Raw genomic sequence first — 22,567 nt, forward strand, 5'->3', positions numbered from 1 at the left:
ATGATTTTGACAACTGTAATATTTTGGTGTGGTCCATTAGTTTGCAGAACAGTATTTTAACGATGTTGGGAGAATTGTAAGCTACAGTACCAACAAAATTTTTTTGCAAAACAAATAAGCAGTGAATTAGGACTGTCATTTTGATATTCTTCTAGTTGTTTTATTTATAAAAGGGTTTGACCTTAGGAAAACTTTTTCACTCTTGTACAATATCTTGATAATTGTAATCAAATTTACCGACTAAGTAATTTCTACTGTCCATAACTTTTTTGTTACTTTTCGCTTGTAGTCCTACTTTTGTGGATGCTGAAATGTTGTTTTTATTCATCTTACAAATTAACATGTAACGCCTTTCCCCTTATGCTTCAGGTTAATTCAAAGTACTATTGAGAGCGGTGACATTACTTTTCAAGAAACGGTTGGTCAAGGAGTGGTCCTTGATGAGATGGAGACAGACACAGAGAAATCAACAAATTTCGCCACATGCGGTACTCATATAGAAGGATTAACGTCACAAGAAGACACCTTATTCGCCACCAGATTAAGTTATAGTTCAAGGGGAATGGAATTTGATACGTTCAGCTGTAGTTTCTGTCTGCAGAGCTTCCCTACAAAATACAGACTTATAATGCATGTCTTCACCCACATTGATGGTGTGCAGGTTCCTGCATACATTTGTAAGTCCTGTGGTGAGGTATTTCCCAGTAATGATAGGTTGGACAAACATTTGAAAATGAGTGAGTGTGATGAATTTTTATCTGCAGGCAATAATGAGAAATATGACTACAGTGAAGACCATGAAAATATTATCGTCTTGGAAAATCAAAGAGCAGTTTCTGCCATGGAGAAGCAGACTTCATCCAAGGAAACTTTGGAACCTTTGAAGAAATCTTTTAATGACACATCTAACATCCATACAGTGACACTTCCTACAGGGGTGGCAGACAGGAGTGGTGATTGTGAAACCTTAGGTACAAGTGGTAATGTCAATGTCCACACTGTTTTACTTCCTGCGAAGAGATTGCACAAATGTGATGAGTGCGGCAAATGTTTTACTCGGTCGGATCATCTCAAGACCCATTCGTTAGTACATACTGATGTAAGACCACACAGATGCAATGTTTGTGGAAAATCATTTAGCCAGTCGTGCAATCTCAAGAAACATGTATTAATACACTCCGGAAAGAAACCTCATAAATGTGAAACCTGTGGCAAATCTTTTACTGTACGCGGTTCTCTGAAGATACATTCCTTTACACACACAGGAAAGAAACCCCATTTATGTGATATCTGCGGCAAAACTTTTACTGGATCGAGTAATCTTAAAACCCACACATTAACACATACTGGGGAGAGACCACACAAATGTAGAGTTTGTGGCAAAAAATTTTGTGTGTTGGTTAATCTAAAGAAACATGTCTTGATACACACTGGACAGCGACCCCACAAATGCGATGTTTGTGGCAAATGTTTTACTGATTTGAGTACTCTAAGAAAACACACATTAATACACACTGGAAGGAGACCTCACAGATGCGTTATTTGTGGCAAATCTTTTACTCAGTCCAGTAATCTCAAGAAACACGCCTTAATTCATTCAGGACACAGGCCTCACAAATGTGATATTTGTGGAAAATCTTTTACGGAGTCAGGGACTCTAAGAAATCATATGTCTGTACACACTGGAAGTAGACCTCACAAATGTGATGCCTGTGGCAAATCTTTTGCTTTGTTGGGTAATCTCAAGACCCATGCATTACTCCACACAGGAAAGAGAGAGTACAAATGTGATACATGTGGCAAATGTTTCACTGTGTTGAGTAACCTCAGGACCCACATTCGAAGACACACTGGAGAGAAACCGCACAAATGCGATGTTTGTGGCAAATCATTTACTGAGTCGGGTACGCTCAAGAAACATGAACTAATACACATCGGAAAGAGATCTCACAGATGTGATGTCTGTGGAAAGTCTTTTATTCACTTGCGTAATCTGAAGGCCCACGCAATAATCCACACTGGTGAGAGACCACACAAATGTAGTGTTTGCGGAAAGTTATTTACTCAGTCAGGTAATCGCAATAAACATGTGTTAATACACACTAGAAAGGGACCTCACAAATATGGTTCTCGGCACAAATAAATTTATTTAGCAGATGTTATCAAGATCCATACAGGTATGTGTATTGGGAGATGTTGCAAATTTGTTGTGTGATAAATCCTTAACATGTGCTAGAATTCTGTGTTGTGTGATAAATCCTTAACATGTGCTAGAATTCTGAAGAGGCATGTACTGATATGTGCTAGCGAGGGATCGCAAATATGACTAATACATTTCTGCAGTTTGACATTTTAAAGAAGATATTCACAAAGTTCCTACAGATGAATCACATAGTTGTGACTTTTTTTGTGAATAATGTTGCTATGCTTTAGTCATACTTGATACCAGAAGTTCGTTCATTTAGTGAAATCTTTTACAAATAAATACCATGCAGTAATCAGGACCCTAGATATGCCAAGGAAATGTATTCGTTTGTTGTTCATTATTGGAAAGATAATGAAAGTATCCCTAGAGACAGCAAAAAATGTAATGTTTGTAGCACATTCTTCACTCAGGCTAGTGAAGAAGAGAAAGGTCAGAAAAATCTGATAATTATTCAAGTATTGGACATAGATTCACTTTCTTAACAGTAGTACAATGTATGTAATTAAGTATCCATTTTTTGTGCTTATCCTCCATTTCAATCTGTTTGATAATGGTAGATATGCAGTGGTAAGTTAAAAATTGTGATCTGCTGCATGTTAGCATTTTACTCAACCTTCAGATTGCAATACAGCAGTGCTTTGACATGATGTGAACTCAACGATTCTTTGGTAGGTTTCCAGTAGTATGTTGGGCTATATGTCTACACACAATTCCCATAAATTGTAGGCTGGTGGTTTGTGGATACATAGCTGGTGCCCTGTAGTATCCTTGATGTGTCTGATCGGCCTCTCATGAGGTGAATTGGATGACCAAGACTAAAGTTATAACATTGCTCAAATCATTTTAGTGCAGTTCTGCTCTTGTCACTTGGATAATTATCCTGCTAGAAGACACCATGACCATCATGGAGGACTTCAGACATGCACATTGTTTGCAGTAATGTTCATGTAGTTCACTGTCGTCCTGGGGCCTTCAATTATAACTACCTGTCCCATGGTAACCGAAGTAAATGTTATCCACAGCATAAACTGTCTCCATATTCCTGCTTCTGTTGTGTTGTGCGTATTGCAAGCAACTATTCACCTCATTAAAGGTGGATCTTGGTACCATTATTGACCTAGTGTAACAAAGAGTGTCGCTTATCTGAAAAAGAGACATGTTTCCATTGATTTGCAATCCAATTTCGATAATCCCATTTCCACTGCTATTGTAATAGACAGTGTTGTTGGATCAACCTATGAATATGTGGCCATTATATGCATTGAACCCTCTCCTTCAACAGTCCCTGCTGAATTGTGTGGTTCTGAACACTTGAGCCTGCACCATGTCTGCATCCTCATATTTGACACAGATTGCTGCTTATCTCACTGTACAGAATGGGCAGACCTCTTACCCTCAAGTTCATTGGAGAGGTGTGAGTGTCTTACACCTTATTGTCAGCTTGTGGTTTCACCATCTGTCAGCCAACTTCCATAGAGGTTGACAATAGTAGCACATGAACAGGCATAAGACTCACAGCTTGTGAGATACTCATACTCAGGTACCAGGCTATAATACTCTGCCATTTGTTACATTTTATTTATCATGCCTGTTTACACCTTATACTAATACTCTACTCTCATGTTAGGAGCTGTATTTCTCGTGAAATGCTTTGTGTGTGTTCCAAAGCTCTGTACATGATGATTACATAATGAAGATTGGTTTTATGCATTAAATCTTATATATTTTTTTAGTTTTGGATACTGTGTGAAGGCAGAACAAAAACAGACTTGAAAGTACTGCCTCATCTAGAGTTAAACTATAATTCCAGTTGATTGTATAAAACAAAAGGATATTTGAAACATTATCACTAGGTGACATTATAACTGGGTGTGAAACGTGATCAGATGCATAATTTTCAATGTAATAAGCAAATACATCAAATGATCTTTCTTTGTAATAGCTTTGTTTTTATTTGTCTTCTTTTTAATTGTGTCTGCTGTATAGATTAAAAATTAATTCTTAGTGTATATTTTCTTTTATTTTTGTGATTAAAAGTGATGTTTCCAGAAATCTCTCATTACAGTTCTGTTATATAGGGTGTTCAAAAAGTCTCCCTGCAGTTCCGTGTGATTGTTAGCTGCACGTGCTGTATGATTGGTCGCCTGTCTGGGTTACTTCCCTCCAAGTGGACTCTCCCAACATTCCACTGCTTCGTTTATCTCAGTAAAAATGAATATTTAAAAATTAATAACTTGTATTTCACTGAGTTTCATTTTGGTATATTCACTGCAGCATGCAGCACGCGTAGAGAGACTTTTTGAACACCCTATATATAAAAATGTTTATTTTTATGGTCAATTTTTGGTTTCCTATCTTTTTCTTGCTGCTGCAAAACATGTGGCTAGTTACATTTTGTCATACTCGTAATCTAAGATACTTGTCATTAAGTGATAGGCATTTTTCAGTTTTGCATTGCTTTCAGCTAGTGAAGTGAGAACGTTTCTATCATTATAGATCTTGCAACATAATAATGTGATTCTGTCTATACTATCACAGTGGCTTTTAAATATTTATTATTTATGGTTTCTCGTTCTTCATACACACATAACAAATTTTGGTTGTGACTGGGATTTAAAAAGCTTATATTCAAAATTGTGTAATTTTCCTTATGATAATTTTGTTAAAATATTCGGTCCAGCTATTTACTTACACATTTCTGCATCATTTTCTATTTGTGGATCTTTTATTTTAGTAATAATAGACTGTATGTTGTTTTCTCAGTAATGACTTGCAGAAATGACAGATATAATCATTGTTACTCAAGTAAGAACAGAGCCTCTAATGCAGGAACTTATGATGGCACTACTCATACTGAAGCTTACATTCTGGCACATAACTCTTCCATTTTAACAGTCCCATCACTGTATATGATAATATGGAATTCCTCAATAGAGTGAATGCAGTAAAAAGTGGTAGCATAATCAAATAGAATTTTAAATGACATAATGGACTGAAGTTTAGACACTATTACTTTTTCCAAATGAAATTCTATTTTTTTTAGTGGTACTTAGATAATAAGACTGAAACAAATATTATGAATAACTGATCAGTGTCGTCATCGTCGTCATCATCATCATCAACATCATGTGGGGTATTGACCATTTTTTCATGTTTCAGTTGAAATTTCTGTCAAATATCATTAGTGCCGTAACAACCATTACCAAACACTTATCTTGCACTTGCTAGCGAAATCTGTCATTGGAGGTACAAAGATTCACTGTGTGAGAATTACTTTATAACTGAATGTTAAGTAACTAATTTTAAAAAACGTTGTCTATTTCATAGTTGTTTATTTCATAAGAACAACATACGTCTACAGCCAAACTTGTAGCCCACCTAAAATTACTAAGAAGAATCATTAGCAGTTGCTGTTTGATAAGTTAGCTCAGCACCACGTGGCACTTCTGGTTGAAGTAGTTCTGTTTAAAGGCAGCATGATCCATATGATCGGACATCAGGCAAAAGTATTTTGACTAACATTATTGTGGAATTGTGTCCAAATTGAGTATAATTTAGATATTGTCCTTTGCAGAATTGCAGTCCTTTTCGTTTGGAATTACTTGAATGAATGCAGTTTGTTGAAAGATGAGACTGGTTACATTTCAAGATCAAAATAACTATTCTTGACTCCAAAAAGCATTTGTTCATTCACATTTATGTTACTCATTTGGATTCAGTGTGTAAATGTTTGTTCTATGAAAATGACACTGTGATTTAAGTTTATGAAGTAATCATTTGTTTAACATGATTAAATGAAATCCTTCATCACTTTATTAATTATGTATGATGAGTAATGTTAAGTTAACTTGGGTGCCACATAGGGATACAGGTGTAGCTCACACATGTATTCATCCCTGTTAATTTGTACAAAATGGAGCTATAGAGTTGCACTTGTATGTAGTTTCACATCTTTGGTTACAGTTCATTGCACATCATAGAGTTGTGAGATTTAGACATTGTATGTACAGAAAGTATATCATTGTGGCAGTTCTGTAAGATAAATCTATTTCATTATATTCTGATAAGTTGATGTTTGACAAATGTTGATATAATGGGAGGTATTAGACTTCTTAAGTATCCACATTACAACCAGTAGCGGTTTTCTCTTCAGAAAGAGTTAAGGCTTCGTCTAAGAGAATAACCTCATTTGGTTTAAATAACTATGTAGTCTGTTTGAATAACTGTCCAGTGAGAAAAACAAATTCATTTGTTAGTGGAAGCAATGACAGTAGAAGGCTTTTGGTACAGTGATACTAAAAATTAAACATATCCAACACTGGATCTTGAATATAATTGACCAGATGTAGAACAACAACCACAGCATAAGATCTCTTCACTTTTCACGTGGAAATATGCACTCAGTAGAAACTCAGTTTCACATTCCTTCTAATGGGAACAAGAGGACAAGACGGAAAATACCAGCACTTTTGTAAGTGAAAACCTAGCAAACACCAAAATGGATGATGGATAGCGGCAGTTTCAGGTGGAGTGTCAAAATAAGGAAAACTCTTGAAACATCAGCATGGAATCTCATTCCTGGAAGTTTACAGAACACCAAGTGGATTGAGGGCAGGATAGGGTTGGCAGTCATGTGAGGGATGATTGAGAATCATAATTATTGTCGAACAGGCCTGTGGGTGTTATAGTTTGCATTGAGGCCCTCAGAAAGATGGAGTTGCCAGTCTCAAGAGCAGCCGGTGGGCCATCTGCTCTGTAGCAGAGATAAAACACAAGAGAGGCTGTTACATATGGCTTAAACCATCTCCGCCCTAGCAGAAGTAAGTTACAAAAGAACAAGACCGACAAGTGTCTATGTGCAGATAGGTTTGGGAGGCACTTATGGCTTCCTTCACACCTCTTCTAACTCATTATTAATAGAATATTAGGCTATTCTAGGTTTTTTAAGATCTCTGTACTGCCCTTGGACTTCAATCCATCAAATCAACACTGCTGTAGCAGTGCATGTGATGTGAGGTATTTTGCATTCCAACTGATCCATAGTAAGAAGATTCTCTGGGATGTGGAACATCTCAGAAAACAAGAATACAGAATAAATATTTACAAAATATGAAAAAGTATAATAATGTACCTTCCACAAATCCCAAATGAAATTGCCTTTGCAAATGGGAAACCAGTCAAAAAAGAAAAAAAAAATTTAAGCATATTTATATTTAAAAGGATTTGAAACTTGTCACCAAATATTAAATGTTAAGTAAACATATGTGCATATGATAATTCATAAGCTATTGTAGATAGACATCATGAAATAATAACAGGCTACAGAACTTATTTATAAAGATCGCGTTTCAGCACAAAATTTTTTGCAGAAATCAGATTGTATGCATTATTCATATTATGTGATATTATTAATAACATATACACACCAACTGGTTCTACTAAGAAGTCCATCAATGGGGTAGGAGTTCTCCACAAATAAACCCTTTGACTCTTCTCAAACTAAACTTAATTACTAGTTAAACTTTTTATGGCTGCTGGCATGTTGCTGAAAATGTGTACTTCTTCTTTCTAGTTTTGATTCCACGAATTGACCTGTTCTTTTTTTGAAAAATATATTTAATAACAAATTTCATTAAGGAATGAATGTATTGGGAAGCAGTCTTAGTATCCTCAGTTTCTTAAAAGTCCCTCTGCAAGTCGATCTTGAGTTCACTTGACAAATAATCCATACTGTGGATTTTTGCGCTCAGAAAACGTGAGCTTGGCTTGAAAACAGTTCTGTATGACATAATGGAATTAAATTAAGCATAGTGCTCTAGCTTTTTTATTTTTATATCACCTATGTCTGACAACATTTGCATAGCAAGTAGAGATTTATTTAGGTACTTCAGCAGTTCTGTGGTATGCTCCTCTTTGTTAAGTCATCATTAAGGTGTAAGGCCATGAATTTAACACTGTCAGTTTCTTCTATCGGATAGTCATCATATTTTAGGCATATACTGGAGAAAACATTATACAAGTTCTGAACTGCAGATAGCATGTTTTTTTTTCAAAGTTTAGTGACAGACAATTGGCTAGAAATAATTTATTAATGTCCATGAAAATTTAATTAGCCGACCTTTCAAAGGCTATACTTGATTTAATGTTTACTGCAATTTTTGTATCATTTGCAAACGAAACAAACTTAGCATCTGGTAATGTTACTAATGAAATATCATTGGAATACATAAGAAAAAGTAAGGACCTGGTTCCTAGATGGATGATGCCTGATAGCTTAACACATGTCTCTTTCCTATTGACACTATTTATTTTCTGTCAGACATATAGGATTTGAATCATTTTGCACAATTTCTTGTTACACCATAAAATTCTGGTTTATTTGATAGGATGTGGCAATTTACACAATCAAATGACTTTGACAGATCACAAAATATACCAATAGCCTGTAATTTATTTTCTAATGAATTAAGCATATTGTGAATGTATGTGTAGATAGCCTTCTCAATATAGGAGCCATTTAGAAATTAGAACTGTGACATAGATAATATTTTATTTATGACTAGATGGTGAAGAAGACAGCAATGTATTATATTTCCTAAACTTTTGGAGCATGCAGGCAAAAGTGATATTGGATGGATGTTTGATGGTATTTCTTTACCTCCTCTCTTCTAGAAAGGCTAAACTTCAGTAAAATTTAGTTACTCAAATAACTTAAAATGCCAACTCAGAGCACACTGATTAACTATGTTGATATATTACCATAGCCACTAATTTTTATTTTCTTTATTTTAAGAAATTTGTGGTGGCCTTCATTTCTACTGGTGTTGTAAGGGTCATACTCATATTATTTCATACACATATTATTTTTGTTATTTACAGTGCTTGGTCTGAGATATTCTGTGGCAGCATCTACTGAACTTAGTACCCCATCATTTCAGTAACAGCTTTGAAGTTCTTATTGAAAAGTTCTGTAACACTACACACATCTGTTACCTGTGTATCATTTAGTTTTAATGCTATGTGCTGGTTCTACCAGTCTCTTCCTTCACTATATCCCATATTTTCTTTGGATTATTTGATGTGACTATCCTTTTCAGATAATGCATTTCCTCTGATGTTCGTATTACTGCACCCAATATTTTACAGTATGTTTTATAACGATCTATAGCATTTACATCTGAGCTGTTTCTGTTTGACAGATAAAATTTCCTTTTTTTTCTAGCAGGATGCTTTTATTCCTTGAGTAATTCGTGGCTTTTTATAGAGTTTTGTTTAATCTGGGTTAGTTTTGGGTGGAAAAAGTTTTCAGATAAGTGAAGGGCATTATTAATGAAAGTGTTGTACTTGTCATTCAAGCTGTGAGCATTGCAAACAACACTCCAATTTGTGTATGGGAGAAGTTTCCAAAAACATCAATTTTTGGCTTATTGGGTACACTCTTGAACTCAAATTTAGTAGGTTTTATATCCCAATCAGTATTAACATTTAGCAAAAGGAACTGCGTATCAGAGTCTGCAAGGCTACTTATTATTGGTTTTATAATATAATTTTGTTCATCAGACATTTCTATAAATATATAATCAATGCCTATCTTTAAGCCCTTAGCTGTTCTAGTTGGAAAGTTAACACTATGAATTAATTTTAATGATAGTGCTATTGACTGCAATAAGTTCTTACTGAAAGAATTTTCAAGACAATGTACATTAAATATGAAATTCTGCTTCTGTTGCACATGCTGTTATAGGCAAAATTTATGAATGTCCATGTTATTAAATGTAGGGGAGTTCCAGATGAATGTGGCAACTCCCCTGTCCTAGAAAAGTGATAAGCTAACCTAAATACTGCAACACTTCATACATCTCTATCAGTGGTGTTATCGTGTTCAGAGAGGCAGATTATGTCAACTGAGTAGGATATTCAGATAAATAGTTCATTGATTTTACTTCTTAGTCCTCATATATTTAATGCCCTAAAAGTAGTTGCCATTTCACATTGACTGAAATAAAACTGAGAGGAAATATAATTTCCCATGATTGATGAAAATTTTTGACCAACAACTCTGTTTGCTGATGCAATATCCCAGAATCCTGTTACTTAGTTTCTTTCTCATATTCAAGATTCGTTTCAATTCTGACATATCTCAGAGCTTGTCTCATTTGTGTTCTGCCTGTCCTAAAAAAGGTGCTGCTCCAACACCTGTAACCACTGGTATTTTACCCCTCATGGCAGTGCTTCCTCCCCCCCCCCCCCACTTAAATTTCCTGTTATTTGCCCAGCCAGTTTACCCTTCCATTATTTCCTGCTAAGCTCTAGGCCATGGTTAGTATAAATATACCTCATGAGAGAATCAATAGGAACCACAACACGTGATCATGTCCCCAACCAACTCTCATGACAGAAGAGTTCAAATGAGATCAGACATGGTGCCTCAGAAGCAATGCAAACCTCACACTGGTATGTCCCGATGCTGATGCAATCTCTGTAGATCACACTCTGTATTGTACTCATGATTTGTCAGTACTGTTGTCTAGCCCAATCACAATAATCACTGTGGCTTCCTTGTTAAAGTTTTTACAAAGTAAACCTAAGTCCTATGCCACATCACCCAGAGCAGCACTAGGTGTAAAAAAATTGGTGACATTGTATTATGATCCTGTTTCATCCTGAAGAGGTTGGCCTACACCTCTGGCACAAGAACTACCTAACAACAAAACTTGCTTTCTCTTTGCTAACTTCCCTACATTCTTACTCAGTTTTCTACTGAAAGTTTTATTGAGATTTAGAACAGATTGAAATTACCTGCTAGTACTCAGTATACACTTAATATTAAGAATGATTTATTATTAAATTCTACTTTTGTTTCGCATGTTTACACATTCTGCTCTTGGCAAAATTTATAACTGCTGCTGAGTTTATCTTGTCGTGAAATTGAAGTAGCTAGTTCCTGTGATTTCATATGGGCAGAGATCACTCCTGGCAACCGGAATAAAATAATAATTGGATCCTTTTACCGATCTCCTAATTCAGATTATACATCTGCTGAAACTTTCAAGAAAACTTGGGTTTAATTTCAAACACTTATCCTACTCATACAATTATAGTTTGTGGTGACTTTAATTTACCCTCGATATGTTGGTGAAAATAAATGTTTAAATCTGGAGGTACACATAAAACTTATCTGAAATTGTCCTAAATGCATTCTCTGAAAATTATTTCGAGCTGTTAGTTCATGAGCCCATGCGAATAGTAGATGGTTGTTGCTGTGTGCTGTTTATAGTATTAATGAAAACTGTTTAAAACATTTGATCAGCAGCAGAAGTTCATTGACAGACACGTGAGATGTATGGCCCCAGTGTGTTGAGTGACAGCAAAGTGTGTAAATGGGTGAGAGCTTTCAAGAATGGAAGGGAAAATGCCCACAATGAACTGCAATCAGGCTGTTTATCAGTGATATCAAAAGATTACATCATAGCTGTGGGCAAAAAGATTTGTGAAGACCAGCAGCTCGCAAGTCTATTTTAGCAATTGAGTTTTCGAAATGTGGGTAAAACAACTTTGCACAAAGCTGTCTCTGGAAAGTTGATATTTTGCAAACAGTGTTCACATTGCATTTCAAGGCTACTTACTGAGAAACACATAATGGAAAGAATGGCTTCTGATCTTGTTTTTTTGGATCAGTATCATAACGAAGACGATCAATTTTTAAAGAACATTACCACAGGCAACGAAACGTGGGTTTTTCACATGGCCCCAGAGTCTAAATGTCAGTCACTGGACTGGCATTACACAACATCAGAAGTCAAAGTCGATCCTGAGAAAACAATTTCAACATGTAAGGTTATGACGACCGCATATTGGGATAGATATGGTGTCTTGTAAGTAGAGTAATGCATCAAGGGACAGCAAGAAATGCAGTCACTGCACTACCCTGACTAAATTTAAAACTTTTTTAACAGCTGTATATATATGTCAGAAAAGAGAATAAGTTCAACTGGTCACAAAAAACTAAAAATGAAGACCAGTTGTGTCAAAACCAATTATAATAACACTTAATACTTGTATGAAACTATACTAAAAAACATAGTAGAGCATTTATTTAAAAGATAGCCATTACCATGAATTCAACATCCATGAAAAACTTGCAAATGACTTTATTAAATAGTATAAGGCATTATAACTCGCTTAATCACAACTACTTGTTCTTCTTCTAGTTATTCTTCTTCGTTCTGTCCCATTTATCGATGGGGTCGTTGGCATTGTAGTTTGGGTTCTGCCAGTTCTAAGTAACAGTGGGTGACTGGACGCCATTCCTGGCGCCACCGTTCCTCCGGTACAGAATCTACATATCCACATACCCCATCTGTATGTGTCCAGAATAAATCTCGTGCAGAAGTGTTAGGATGATTTGTTATATATGTGTATCTGAGGTGGGACATGAGTATCAGCCAAATATTTACCTGGTTGAATGTTGGAAACCACCTAAAAACCACCTTCTTGTTGGTCAGTTCAGCAGCCCTCATCATTAATCCCTGAGATGAATTAGAGCTTAGGTAGATTTGCATACCCAAATCCTGAAAGTGGCACATTGACATGTGCAGCTAGCAGGGCAGGTTGAATACCCAGTTACATAAGTAGCAAATAATGGAAACCAATAAAAGTGTAAATCAAATAGCAGGAACTACAACAGTGGACACAGAAGAAATCTTTAAAAAAAACGGTGTCACTCTCTTCAGTCTACAAAAATAAACTTGCAGAACTACAAAGTGGTTGCCTGTTCACTTGTTTGTCTAGAGCAGTGGCCTACCAGGTTTTAATCATGAACTTCTGTGAAAGAAAAATGAACGGATTGGAGAGGCTGGAGTGAATGACCTCTACAGTGGGTGGTCAGGAGGCCTGCAGTTCACCACCTGAGTGGGGTTGCAATGACATGGTGGATAGTTGCTAGGCAGTTTTTCGACATTCCTACATGAATAAGAATTGTTAAGTACGTCTGTTCCATAACAAGCCATGACGTTGATGATGTTCTCGGAAGGGGAAAATGTAATAATTTCTGTTTTTATAAGACATAGGTACAACTTCTGAGATTTCAGCACAGCCTGAACGCAGTTCCTTTTGCAAGAGTGCTTATTCAGTCTTATTGCTGATGCCTCTTATATCACCCCTGCTGTGATGTTGCCTGTTAAGTTGGTCATAGTTTCTTAATGTCACACCAGCTGAAGCCATGGTGCAACACAACTCCTTTCTTTGGAGGACCCAGTCCACTAGGTTGTGGTGTAGAATATCGTCACATACGGCTGTGCTGTAGGTATGCGGCAGGCGACAACCAGAGGGACCCTGCTACAAAACGAAATGTCACACCAGACCATTACTCCCAGCTGTCGTCCAATATGGCGGGTGGCAGTCAGGCTGGTATACCAATGCTGTCCAGGGCATCTCCAGACACGGTTTCACTCGCCATTGGGGCACAGTTGGAAGTAAGACTCATCACTGAAGATGATTCTAATGAAGTCAATGGTATTCCAGGCTGGAGACATGTCTGAATATAGTCCAGATTGCTATAGGATACCAACCTGACTGTCGTCCAGCATATGACCCGACAACCAGGAGTGATGGTCTGAGGATGCCATTTCATTTCATAATAGGACTCCTTTGGTTGTCATCCACAGCACCCTTATATCACAGCGGTACATCGACGATATTGTACGCCCCATTTACTTGCCCTTCATGGCAATCCGTCCTACAGTTGAATTTCAGCTAGATAATGTCCGCCTGCACATGGCAGGAGTTTCCACTGCTTGTCTTCATGCTTGCTAAACCACATCTTAGCCAGCACGATCGCTGGCTCTCTTCCTAATTGAGATCATTTGGAGCATTATTGGCACATCCCACCATTCAGTTCAGGATTCTGACAGTCTGACACACCACCTGGACACAGTTTGGACAATATCTCTCAGGAGGACAGCCAACAACTCTGTCAGTCAGTGGCAAGCTGAGTAACTGCTTCTATAAGAGCCATAGGTGGAACAACACGTTATTGACTTGCTCAACTTATTAAGCTCTTTCTCATGAAAAAATCATCCAATTTTTCTAAAATTGTAATTATTCGTTTGTCTTTACATGTACATTACATCTACCAATCTCCGTTCCATTCAGGTAGTTATTTCATGGTGCGTTGTTTCCTTTGTCATAGAGTGTTGGTAATGTTCCATCTGTGTCCTTACAAGCCATAATGCAGTTCAATTGCCGGACTCTTACAACCCCACTGGCGTCCACCCAAAGGTTCAAAATATTCTGTGCCTGCAGTAGCCTCAGAGAGTCTACTTATTTTTACAAGATCTGTATTTGAACCTCCACTATAATCTCCAACATCAATTTCCAAAGCGATTTATGTGGAAACCATGTCATGATCTCACTCATGCACAGCATGTAGGATAATGTACAAACAGTAAAGTTTGTTTCAGAATCGAAGCCATTTTGGTTTCCATGAGAAAAAGAGGTGACAGTTTTAAGGCAATTTCAAAATGTTTCCACAGTGTTTCACCACCCGACTATACAGTGAATCAACAAAAACTGCAAGTTCACTGTTACTAGCTATTACCTGGTAACTAACCTTGTCATTTCATTCAATATTAATACCAGTCACTGTAAACCCTAACCTGAATTAGTAGCAATTAACATAATATCAAAAACACCATTTGAATTTGTTTTTCCTCTTAAAGGCATGTCATGTAATGCACCCAAACACTGGGAGAGAAACAACTGATTTCTAGTTAGTGTGACTAATTTGTACCAATCTAGCAAGGTTCAAACTGACTAGTTCTTCTACATTCTTAGTTTTGTGCATCACAATTTTAAAAAATTACTTGACTTTCCTACTGCATCTTTATACCATTTAGAATTCCTATGCACTTTTCAGATTCGTGAAACATTTGGAAACTGGTGAATAGACAGCTTATAACTGTGCTATCATGACTGCCAGAAACGCACACACAACTTACAAAGTGAGCTGTTAATTGAGTTTAATGGAAATGTCCTCTTTTTTGCCATCTACATTACTCTTCAAATTTTAATGTTCGTCAGGTTACCATGAATTCAATAAAATCTTATACTTTACTTATTGTTATTTTATATATTTATTCATCTATCAAATCTGATCCCATAAGGGACCAGGGTTTCACACACACACTATTTTTTACTTTACTTAACAGTTACATAGGTAATAACAATAAATTTTGTATGATGAATAGTAATGAAATAGCATAATAAATCGAAAATTATTTGACTGTATGCAGAAACAATGTTTAAAAATATTTATGATTAAGAACTAGTGAAGCTAGAGTATACTACTTCTCCCACTTCCCACTAACAATAACAACAATTATAATAATACTAATAATAATAATTATAATGATAATAAAAATGATAATAATAGTGATAGTAGCACATATAAAAAGTATTTGTAGGTATACAAAAGTAATATTATCTGGTATAGTAAGTTCTGAGGGAGGTCAACTTAAGTAGGCTACACCAACTAGGAGCAGTGGTGAATCTACATCTACAGGATTGCTCTGCAATTCACATTTAAGTGCTTGACAGAGGGTTCATCGAACCACAATCATACTATCTCCCTACCATTCCACTCCCGAACAGCGCACGGGAAAAACGAACACCTAAACCTTTCTGTTCGAGCTCTGATTTCTCTTATTTTATTTTGATGATCATTCTTATCTATGTAGGTTGGGCTCAACAAAATATTTTCGCATTTGGAAGAGAAAGTTGGTGACTGAAATTTCGTAAATAGATCTCGCCGCGACGAAACATGCCTTTGCTTTAATGCCTTCCACCCCAACACGTGTATCAAATCTGCCACACTCTCTCCCCTATTACGTGATAATACAAAACGAGCTGTCCTTTTTTGGACCCTTTCGATGTCCTCCGTCAATCCCACCTGGCAGATCTAGTTGGAAACCAAGATGTAATGGCATAATGGGTGTGTATGGCTACAGAGTTAGACATTATTGTGGTTCAAATGGTTCAAATGGCTCTGAGCACTATAGGACTTAACTTCTAAGGTCATCAGTCCCCTAGAACTTAGAACTACTTAAACCTAACTAACCTAAGGACATCACACACATCCATGCCCGAGGAAGGATTCGAACCTGCGACCGTAGCGGTCACGCGGTTCCGGACTGTAGCGCCTTTTAACCGCTTGGCCACCCCGGCCGGCAGACATTATTGTGGCTTCAGTGGATACATCATTAACTGTCTTTCGAAACTGGAGATGTTATTCAGTTCTCTGATATAATCGAGGAAGTGGTTGAATGATGGAGTGGGACAGAAAGGATTTTGTTCTGGTGGGAGGAGTGTTTCTGCATGTTTTTCAAACAAGGTTAAGGGGAAGAGAGATAAGGACACTGTAAAGTGACAAGACAGTGGAGGAGACAGAGCGTATGGGCATCTGTTCATTTATCTACCTACAGCCGTGTTAGCTGAGTATATGATGGTCAAATATGATGAAAGACTTGAACATCACAGATATATCAACTGCAGAAGTAGATGCATATTGGTTACACGAGCGCAGTTTTACAAATATGGAAACTATATATACAAACGCGCGCTAAAAATCAAAAGACCCATTTTTTAGATGAGACAGAGTGTAATTACACACACATAAATCGGCATTTTTATATGTAAATAATCGCAAACCCCCCCCCCCCCCCATGAACCATGGACCTTGCCATTGGTGGGGAGGCTTGCGTGCCTCAGCGATACAGATAGCCGTACCGTAGGTGCAACCACAACGGAGGGGTATCTGTTGAGAGGCCAGACAAACGTGTGGTTCCTGAAGAGGGGCAGCAGCCTTTTCAGTAGTTGCAAGGGCAACAGTCTGGATGATTGACTGATCTGGCCTTGTAACAATAACCAAAACGGCCTTGCTGTGCTGGTACTGTGAACGGCTGAAACCAAGGGGAAACTACAGCCGTAATTTTTCCCGAGGGCATGCAGCTTTACTGTATGATTACATGATGATGGCGTCCTCTTGGGTAAAATATTCTGGAGGTAAAATAGCCCCCCATTCGGATCTCCGGGCGGGGACTACTCAAGAGGATGTCGTTATCAGGAGAAAGAAAACTGGCGTTCTACGGATCGGAGTGTGGAATGTCAGATCCCTTAATCGGGCAGGTAGGTTAGAAAATTTAAAAAGGGAAATGGATAGGTTAAAGTTAGATATAGTGGGAATTAGTGAAGTTCGGTGGCAGGAGGAACAAGACTTCTGGTCAGGTGACTACAGGGTTATAAACACAAAATCAAATAGGGGTAATGCAGGAGTAGGTTTAATAATGAATAGGAAAGTAGGAATGCGGGTAAGCTACTACAAACAGCATAGTGAACGCATTATTGTGGCCAAGATAGATACGAAGCCCACACCTACTACAGTAGTACAAGTTTATATGCCAACTAGCTCTGCAGATGACGAAGAAATTGAAGAAATGTATGATGAAATAAAAGAAATTATTCAGATAGTGAAGGGAGACGAAAATTTAATAGTCATGGGTGACTGGAATTCGAGTGTACGAAAAGGGAGAGAAGGAAACATAGTAGGTGAATATGGATTGGGGGACAGAAATGAAAGAGGAAGCCGCCTGGTAGAATTTTGCACAGAGCACATCATAATCATAGCTAACACTTGGTTTAAGAATCATGAAAGAAGGTTGTATACATGGAAGAACCCTGGAGATACTAAAAGGTATCAGATAGATTATATAATGGTAAGACAGAGATTTAGGAACCAGGTTTTAAATTGTAAGACATTTCCAGGGGCAGATGTGGACTCTGACCACAATCTATTGGTTATGACCTGTAGATTAAAACTGAAGCAACTGCAAAAAGGTGGGAATTTAAGGAGATGGGACCTGGATAAACTAAAAGAACCAGAGGTTGTACAGAGATTCAGGGAGAGCACAAGGGAGCAATTGATAGGAATGGGGGAAATAAATACAGTAGAAGAAGAATGGGTAGCTTTTAGGGATGAAGTAGTGAAGGCAGCAGAGGAGAAGAAATTTTGAATTTAATTGATGAAAGGAGAAAATATAAAAATGCAGTAAGTGAAACAGGCAAAAAGGAATACAAACGTCTCAAAAATGAGATCGACAGGAAGTGCAAAATGGCTAAGCAGGGATGGCTAGAGGACAAATGTAAGGATGTAGAGGCCTATCTCACTAGGGGTAAGATAGATAACGCCTACAGGAAAATTAAAGAGACCTTTGGAGATAAGAGAACGACTTGTATGAATATCAAGAGCTCAGATGGAAACCCAGTTCTAAGCAAAGAAGGGAAAGCAGAAAGGTGGAAGGAGTATATAGAGGGTCTATACAAGGGCGATGTACTTGAGGACAATATTATGGAAATGGAAGAGGATGTAGATGAAGATGAAATGGGAGATATGATACTGCGTGAAGAGTTTGACAGAACACTGAAAGACCTGAGTCGAAACAAGGCCCCCGGAGTAGACAATATTCCATTGGAACTACTGACGGCCGTGGGAGAGCCAGTCCTGACAAAACTCTACCATCTGGTGAGCAAGATGTATGAAACAGGCGAAATACCCTCAGACTTCAAGAAGAATATAATAATTCCAATCCCAAAGAAAACAGGTGTTGACAGATGTGAAAATTACCGAACTATCAGCTTAATAAGTCACAGCTGCAAAATACTAACACGAATTCTTTACAGACGAATGGAAAAACTAGTAGAAGCCAACCTAGGGGAAGATCAGTTTGGATTCTGTAGAAACACTGGAACACGTGAGGCAATACTGACCTTACGACTTATCTTAGAAGAAAGATTAAGGAAAGGCAAACCTACGTTTCTAGCATTTGTAGACTTAGAGAAAGCTTTTGACAATGTTGACTGGAATACTCTCTTTCAAATTCTAAAGGTGGCAGGGGTAAAATACAGGGAGCGAAAGGCTATTTACAATTTGTACAGAAACCAGATGGCAGTTATAAGAGTCGAGGGACATGAAAGGGAAGCAGTGGTTGGGAAGGGAGTAAGACAGGGTTGTAGCCTCTCCCCGATGTTATTCAATCTGTATATTGCGCAAGCAGTAAAGGAAACAAAAGAAAAATTCGGAGTAGGTATTAAAATTCATGGAGAAGAAATAAAAACTTTGAGGTTTGCCGATGACATTGTAATTCTGTCAGAGACAGCAAAGGACTTGGAAGAGCAGTTGAATGGAATGGACAGTGTCTTGAAAGGAGGATATAAGATGAACATCAACAAAAGCAAAACAAGGATAATGGAATGTAGTCTAATTAAGTCGGGTGATGCTGAGGGAATTAGATTAGGAAATGAGGCACTTAAAGTAGTAAAGGAGTTTTGCTATTTGGGGAGCAAAATAACTGATGATGGTCGAAGTAGAGAGGATATAAAATGTAGGCTGGCAATGGCAAGGAAAGCGTTTCTGAAGAAGAGAAATTTGTTAACATCCAGTATTGATTTAAGTGTTAGGAAGTCATTTCTGAAAGTATTCGTATGGAGTGTAGCCATGTATGGCAGTGAAACATGGACGATAAATAGTTTGGACAAGAAGAGAATAGAAGCTTTCGAAATGTGGTGCTACAGAAGAATGCTGAAGATTAGATGGGTAGATAACATAACTAATGAGGAAGTATTGAATAGGATTGGGGAGAAGAGAAGTTTGTGGCACAACTTGACCAGAAGAAGGGATCGGTTGGTAGGACATGTTCTGAGGCATCAAGGGATCACAAATTTAGTATTGGAGGGCAGCGTGGAGGGTAAAAATCGTAGAGGGAGACCAAGAGATGAATACACTAAGCAGATTCAGAAGGATGTAGGTTGCAGTAGGTGCTGGGTGATGAAAAAGCTTGCACAGGATAGAGTAGCATGGAGAGCTGCATCAAACCAGTCTCAGGACTGAAGACCACAACAACAACAAAAATCGCAAAAAGTCAATTAAAATACTTATCCCACGCCGTGTAATCAAACTGACAGGTATAAGTTTAATATTGTAGCTGAAATTCTAGATCATTAAAATTATTTCCAAAACTGCAAAACAACTGTCACAAGTTGTATTTTCTAGGACTCCTCTGACCCACTGTACATGGTGCTACATGAAGACTAACGTCTGGATTAACAGAACTATTCCATTCATTATGGCCACTTTTAAGTAAATAGGAAAGGTTTGATTTCTTTAGCCAGATGACTAGCTCTCTTGACATATTTGCATCTTAATGACCTCCAGTAATGCGCACTCCACTCAGTCAACGCTTCTGTCAAGTTTGGCTGATGCAGGAGTGTTCAAAAATCGTATGTATAGTTGATAGTTGAGTTGCAAAGTTGATAGAAATTTAGTCATTTTCATCTGTTTATTTTTGGTGTAAGTAAGTTATTTTCTTCAAATTTTTGAATTTTATTTGAAGGGATGAAATGTAAATAACATGTAATGATAATTAAAGCACTCAAATCAACATAATTCTAATTAAAATCAAGAATGTTCCTCTGTTAATTTGAATGGAACAAACATAAGTGCCATCTGTTGACATATTTTCTAACTGATGTATGGTTTGACACACATAAAATGCATCTGCTCTACAGTTTGGCACATATAATATACATCAAATTTACTGTTTGATAAAAAACACACACATCACATAAAATTAGTACTTGATCACTGGGTCTCTGAAATTTATTTTTGCCATAGTTTTTTTATTTTTAGAGACAATTTAATTCTGATTGCTTCTTTGGGTAGTACCATTGCACTTTAGAGACCACTACCTGGAATACATAGAAGTAAGTTGGGTTGCATAGCTCTCAGGGTCCAGGGCAAAAGGTTTTTGTTAATTTATCTAACAAAAATTTATCCATTTTGAAAATTCAAAATGCTAACATAATCTACATACTAAGAGATATCTGGAACAAATATAATAAAGTAATTAGATATCTTCTGATTGATATAGTATATTTTTCAGTTTTTGCTCTAGCTTTCGGAAAATACTTCATATAGGTAAGGAAATTGATTCTCTTTACTCTTATAAAACTTTTTCAAATTTATTATTCATTTATGTAATTAAAAATTTTCAACCAAAATCTGTGTTTTGAATCATCTGTCAAATTCTTATTCATCATCATCATCTTGGACAGTTTCCAGCCACTGGCTGGGTCTGTCGGGAACACAAGCCTCCCCATCGTGTTCTGTCTTTCCACCATTCCCCCTCTTCCACCTTCGTCCAGTTCTCTCCTCTTCTCATCACACATTCCTTCACTCCCTTCACCCATCTATCTCTTGGTCTTCCTCTGGGCCTCTTCCCCTCCAGTTGCAGATCAAACATCCTCTTTGGAATTCTTCCCTTCATCCATTCTCTTCATGTGTCCATACCACTGCAGTCTTGATTTTTCTATCCTGTCCTGTACTGGTTCCTCCTTTAGTCTTTCCCTCACATACAAATTTCGCAATCTGTCTCGTCTTGTTACACCCAACCTGCTCCTCTGGAACTTCATTTCACTAGCCTGTATTCTACTTTTGTCGCTTTTGTGCATTACCCATGTCTCACTTCCGTATGTCAATATGGGGACAAAGTAGGTTCGGTATATAATTCCCTTGGATTTCTGTGGCACCTCCTTGCTCCAAATAAGCCCCCTAATGCATTTGTAGAACTGCCCTGCTTTTCTGCACCTTTCATTTATTTCCATTGCGTTTCCCCCCTTACTTTCAATCACGCTTCCCAGGTACTTGAAGTTCTCTACCACTTGTAGTTTTTCCCCTCCACAAGTTATATCCACATTTGGCCTATTCTTCTTCCTTGTTGTGACGATTATTTCACTTGTCTTTGCAGAGAAATGCATTCCATATTGTGCTGCCGTTGCCTCCCATGCATCTAACTGCTCTTGCACCTCCTTCACGCAATTTCCCCATAACATCAGGTCATCGGCAAAAAGCACTGCTTTCATTTTATGATCTCCAATTGCATCTGATACTTGCTGTAGGATTTCATCCATAACAATAATAAACAATAAAGGCGAAAGTGCACTTCCCTGTCGCAGCACATTTTCCAGCTTGAACCATGCAGTACGTTCCCTCCCCACTTTCACACAACTCTCACTTCCCTCATACATTTTTCTGACTTTTCGTGTAATCTCTTCATCTATCCCTTTTGCGTTCAGCACATCCCAGAGCTTGTCCCTACAGATACTGTCATACGCCTTCTCAATATCCAAAAAGGCCATGATTAAGTCCTTCCCGTACTCATAGTGCCTTTCCTGCAGTTGCCTTACCACAAATATGAGGTCCGTTGTTGATCTTCCCGGTCTGAAACCGTACTGCTCCTCTTGCAGTCTACT

At 37.5% G+C, this 22,567-nt stretch overlaps 1 protein-coding gene across 1 annotated transcript; it reads left to right on the forward strand.

The window, feature by feature from the left end:
- Positions 1-445: 445 nt before the first annotated feature.
- Positions 446-2,143, forward strand: LOC126426631 (zinc finger protein 91-like). Its single transcript, XM_050088519.1, has one exon. It carries the CDS (start codon positions 446-448, stop codon positions 2,141-2,143), a length of 1,698 nt encoding a protein of 565 aa, XP_049944476.1.
- The last annotated feature ends 20,424 nt before the right edge of the window (positions 2,144-22,567 follow it).

The sequence above is a fragment of the Schistocerca serialis genome, chromosome 11 (assembly GCF_023864345.2).
Source record: "Schistocerca serialis cubense isolate TAMUIC-IGC-003099 chromosome 11, iqSchSeri2.2, whole genome shotgun sequence".
Taxonomy (NCBI): Eukaryota; Metazoa; Arthropoda; class Insecta; order Orthoptera; family Acrididae; genus Schistocerca; species Schistocerca serialis.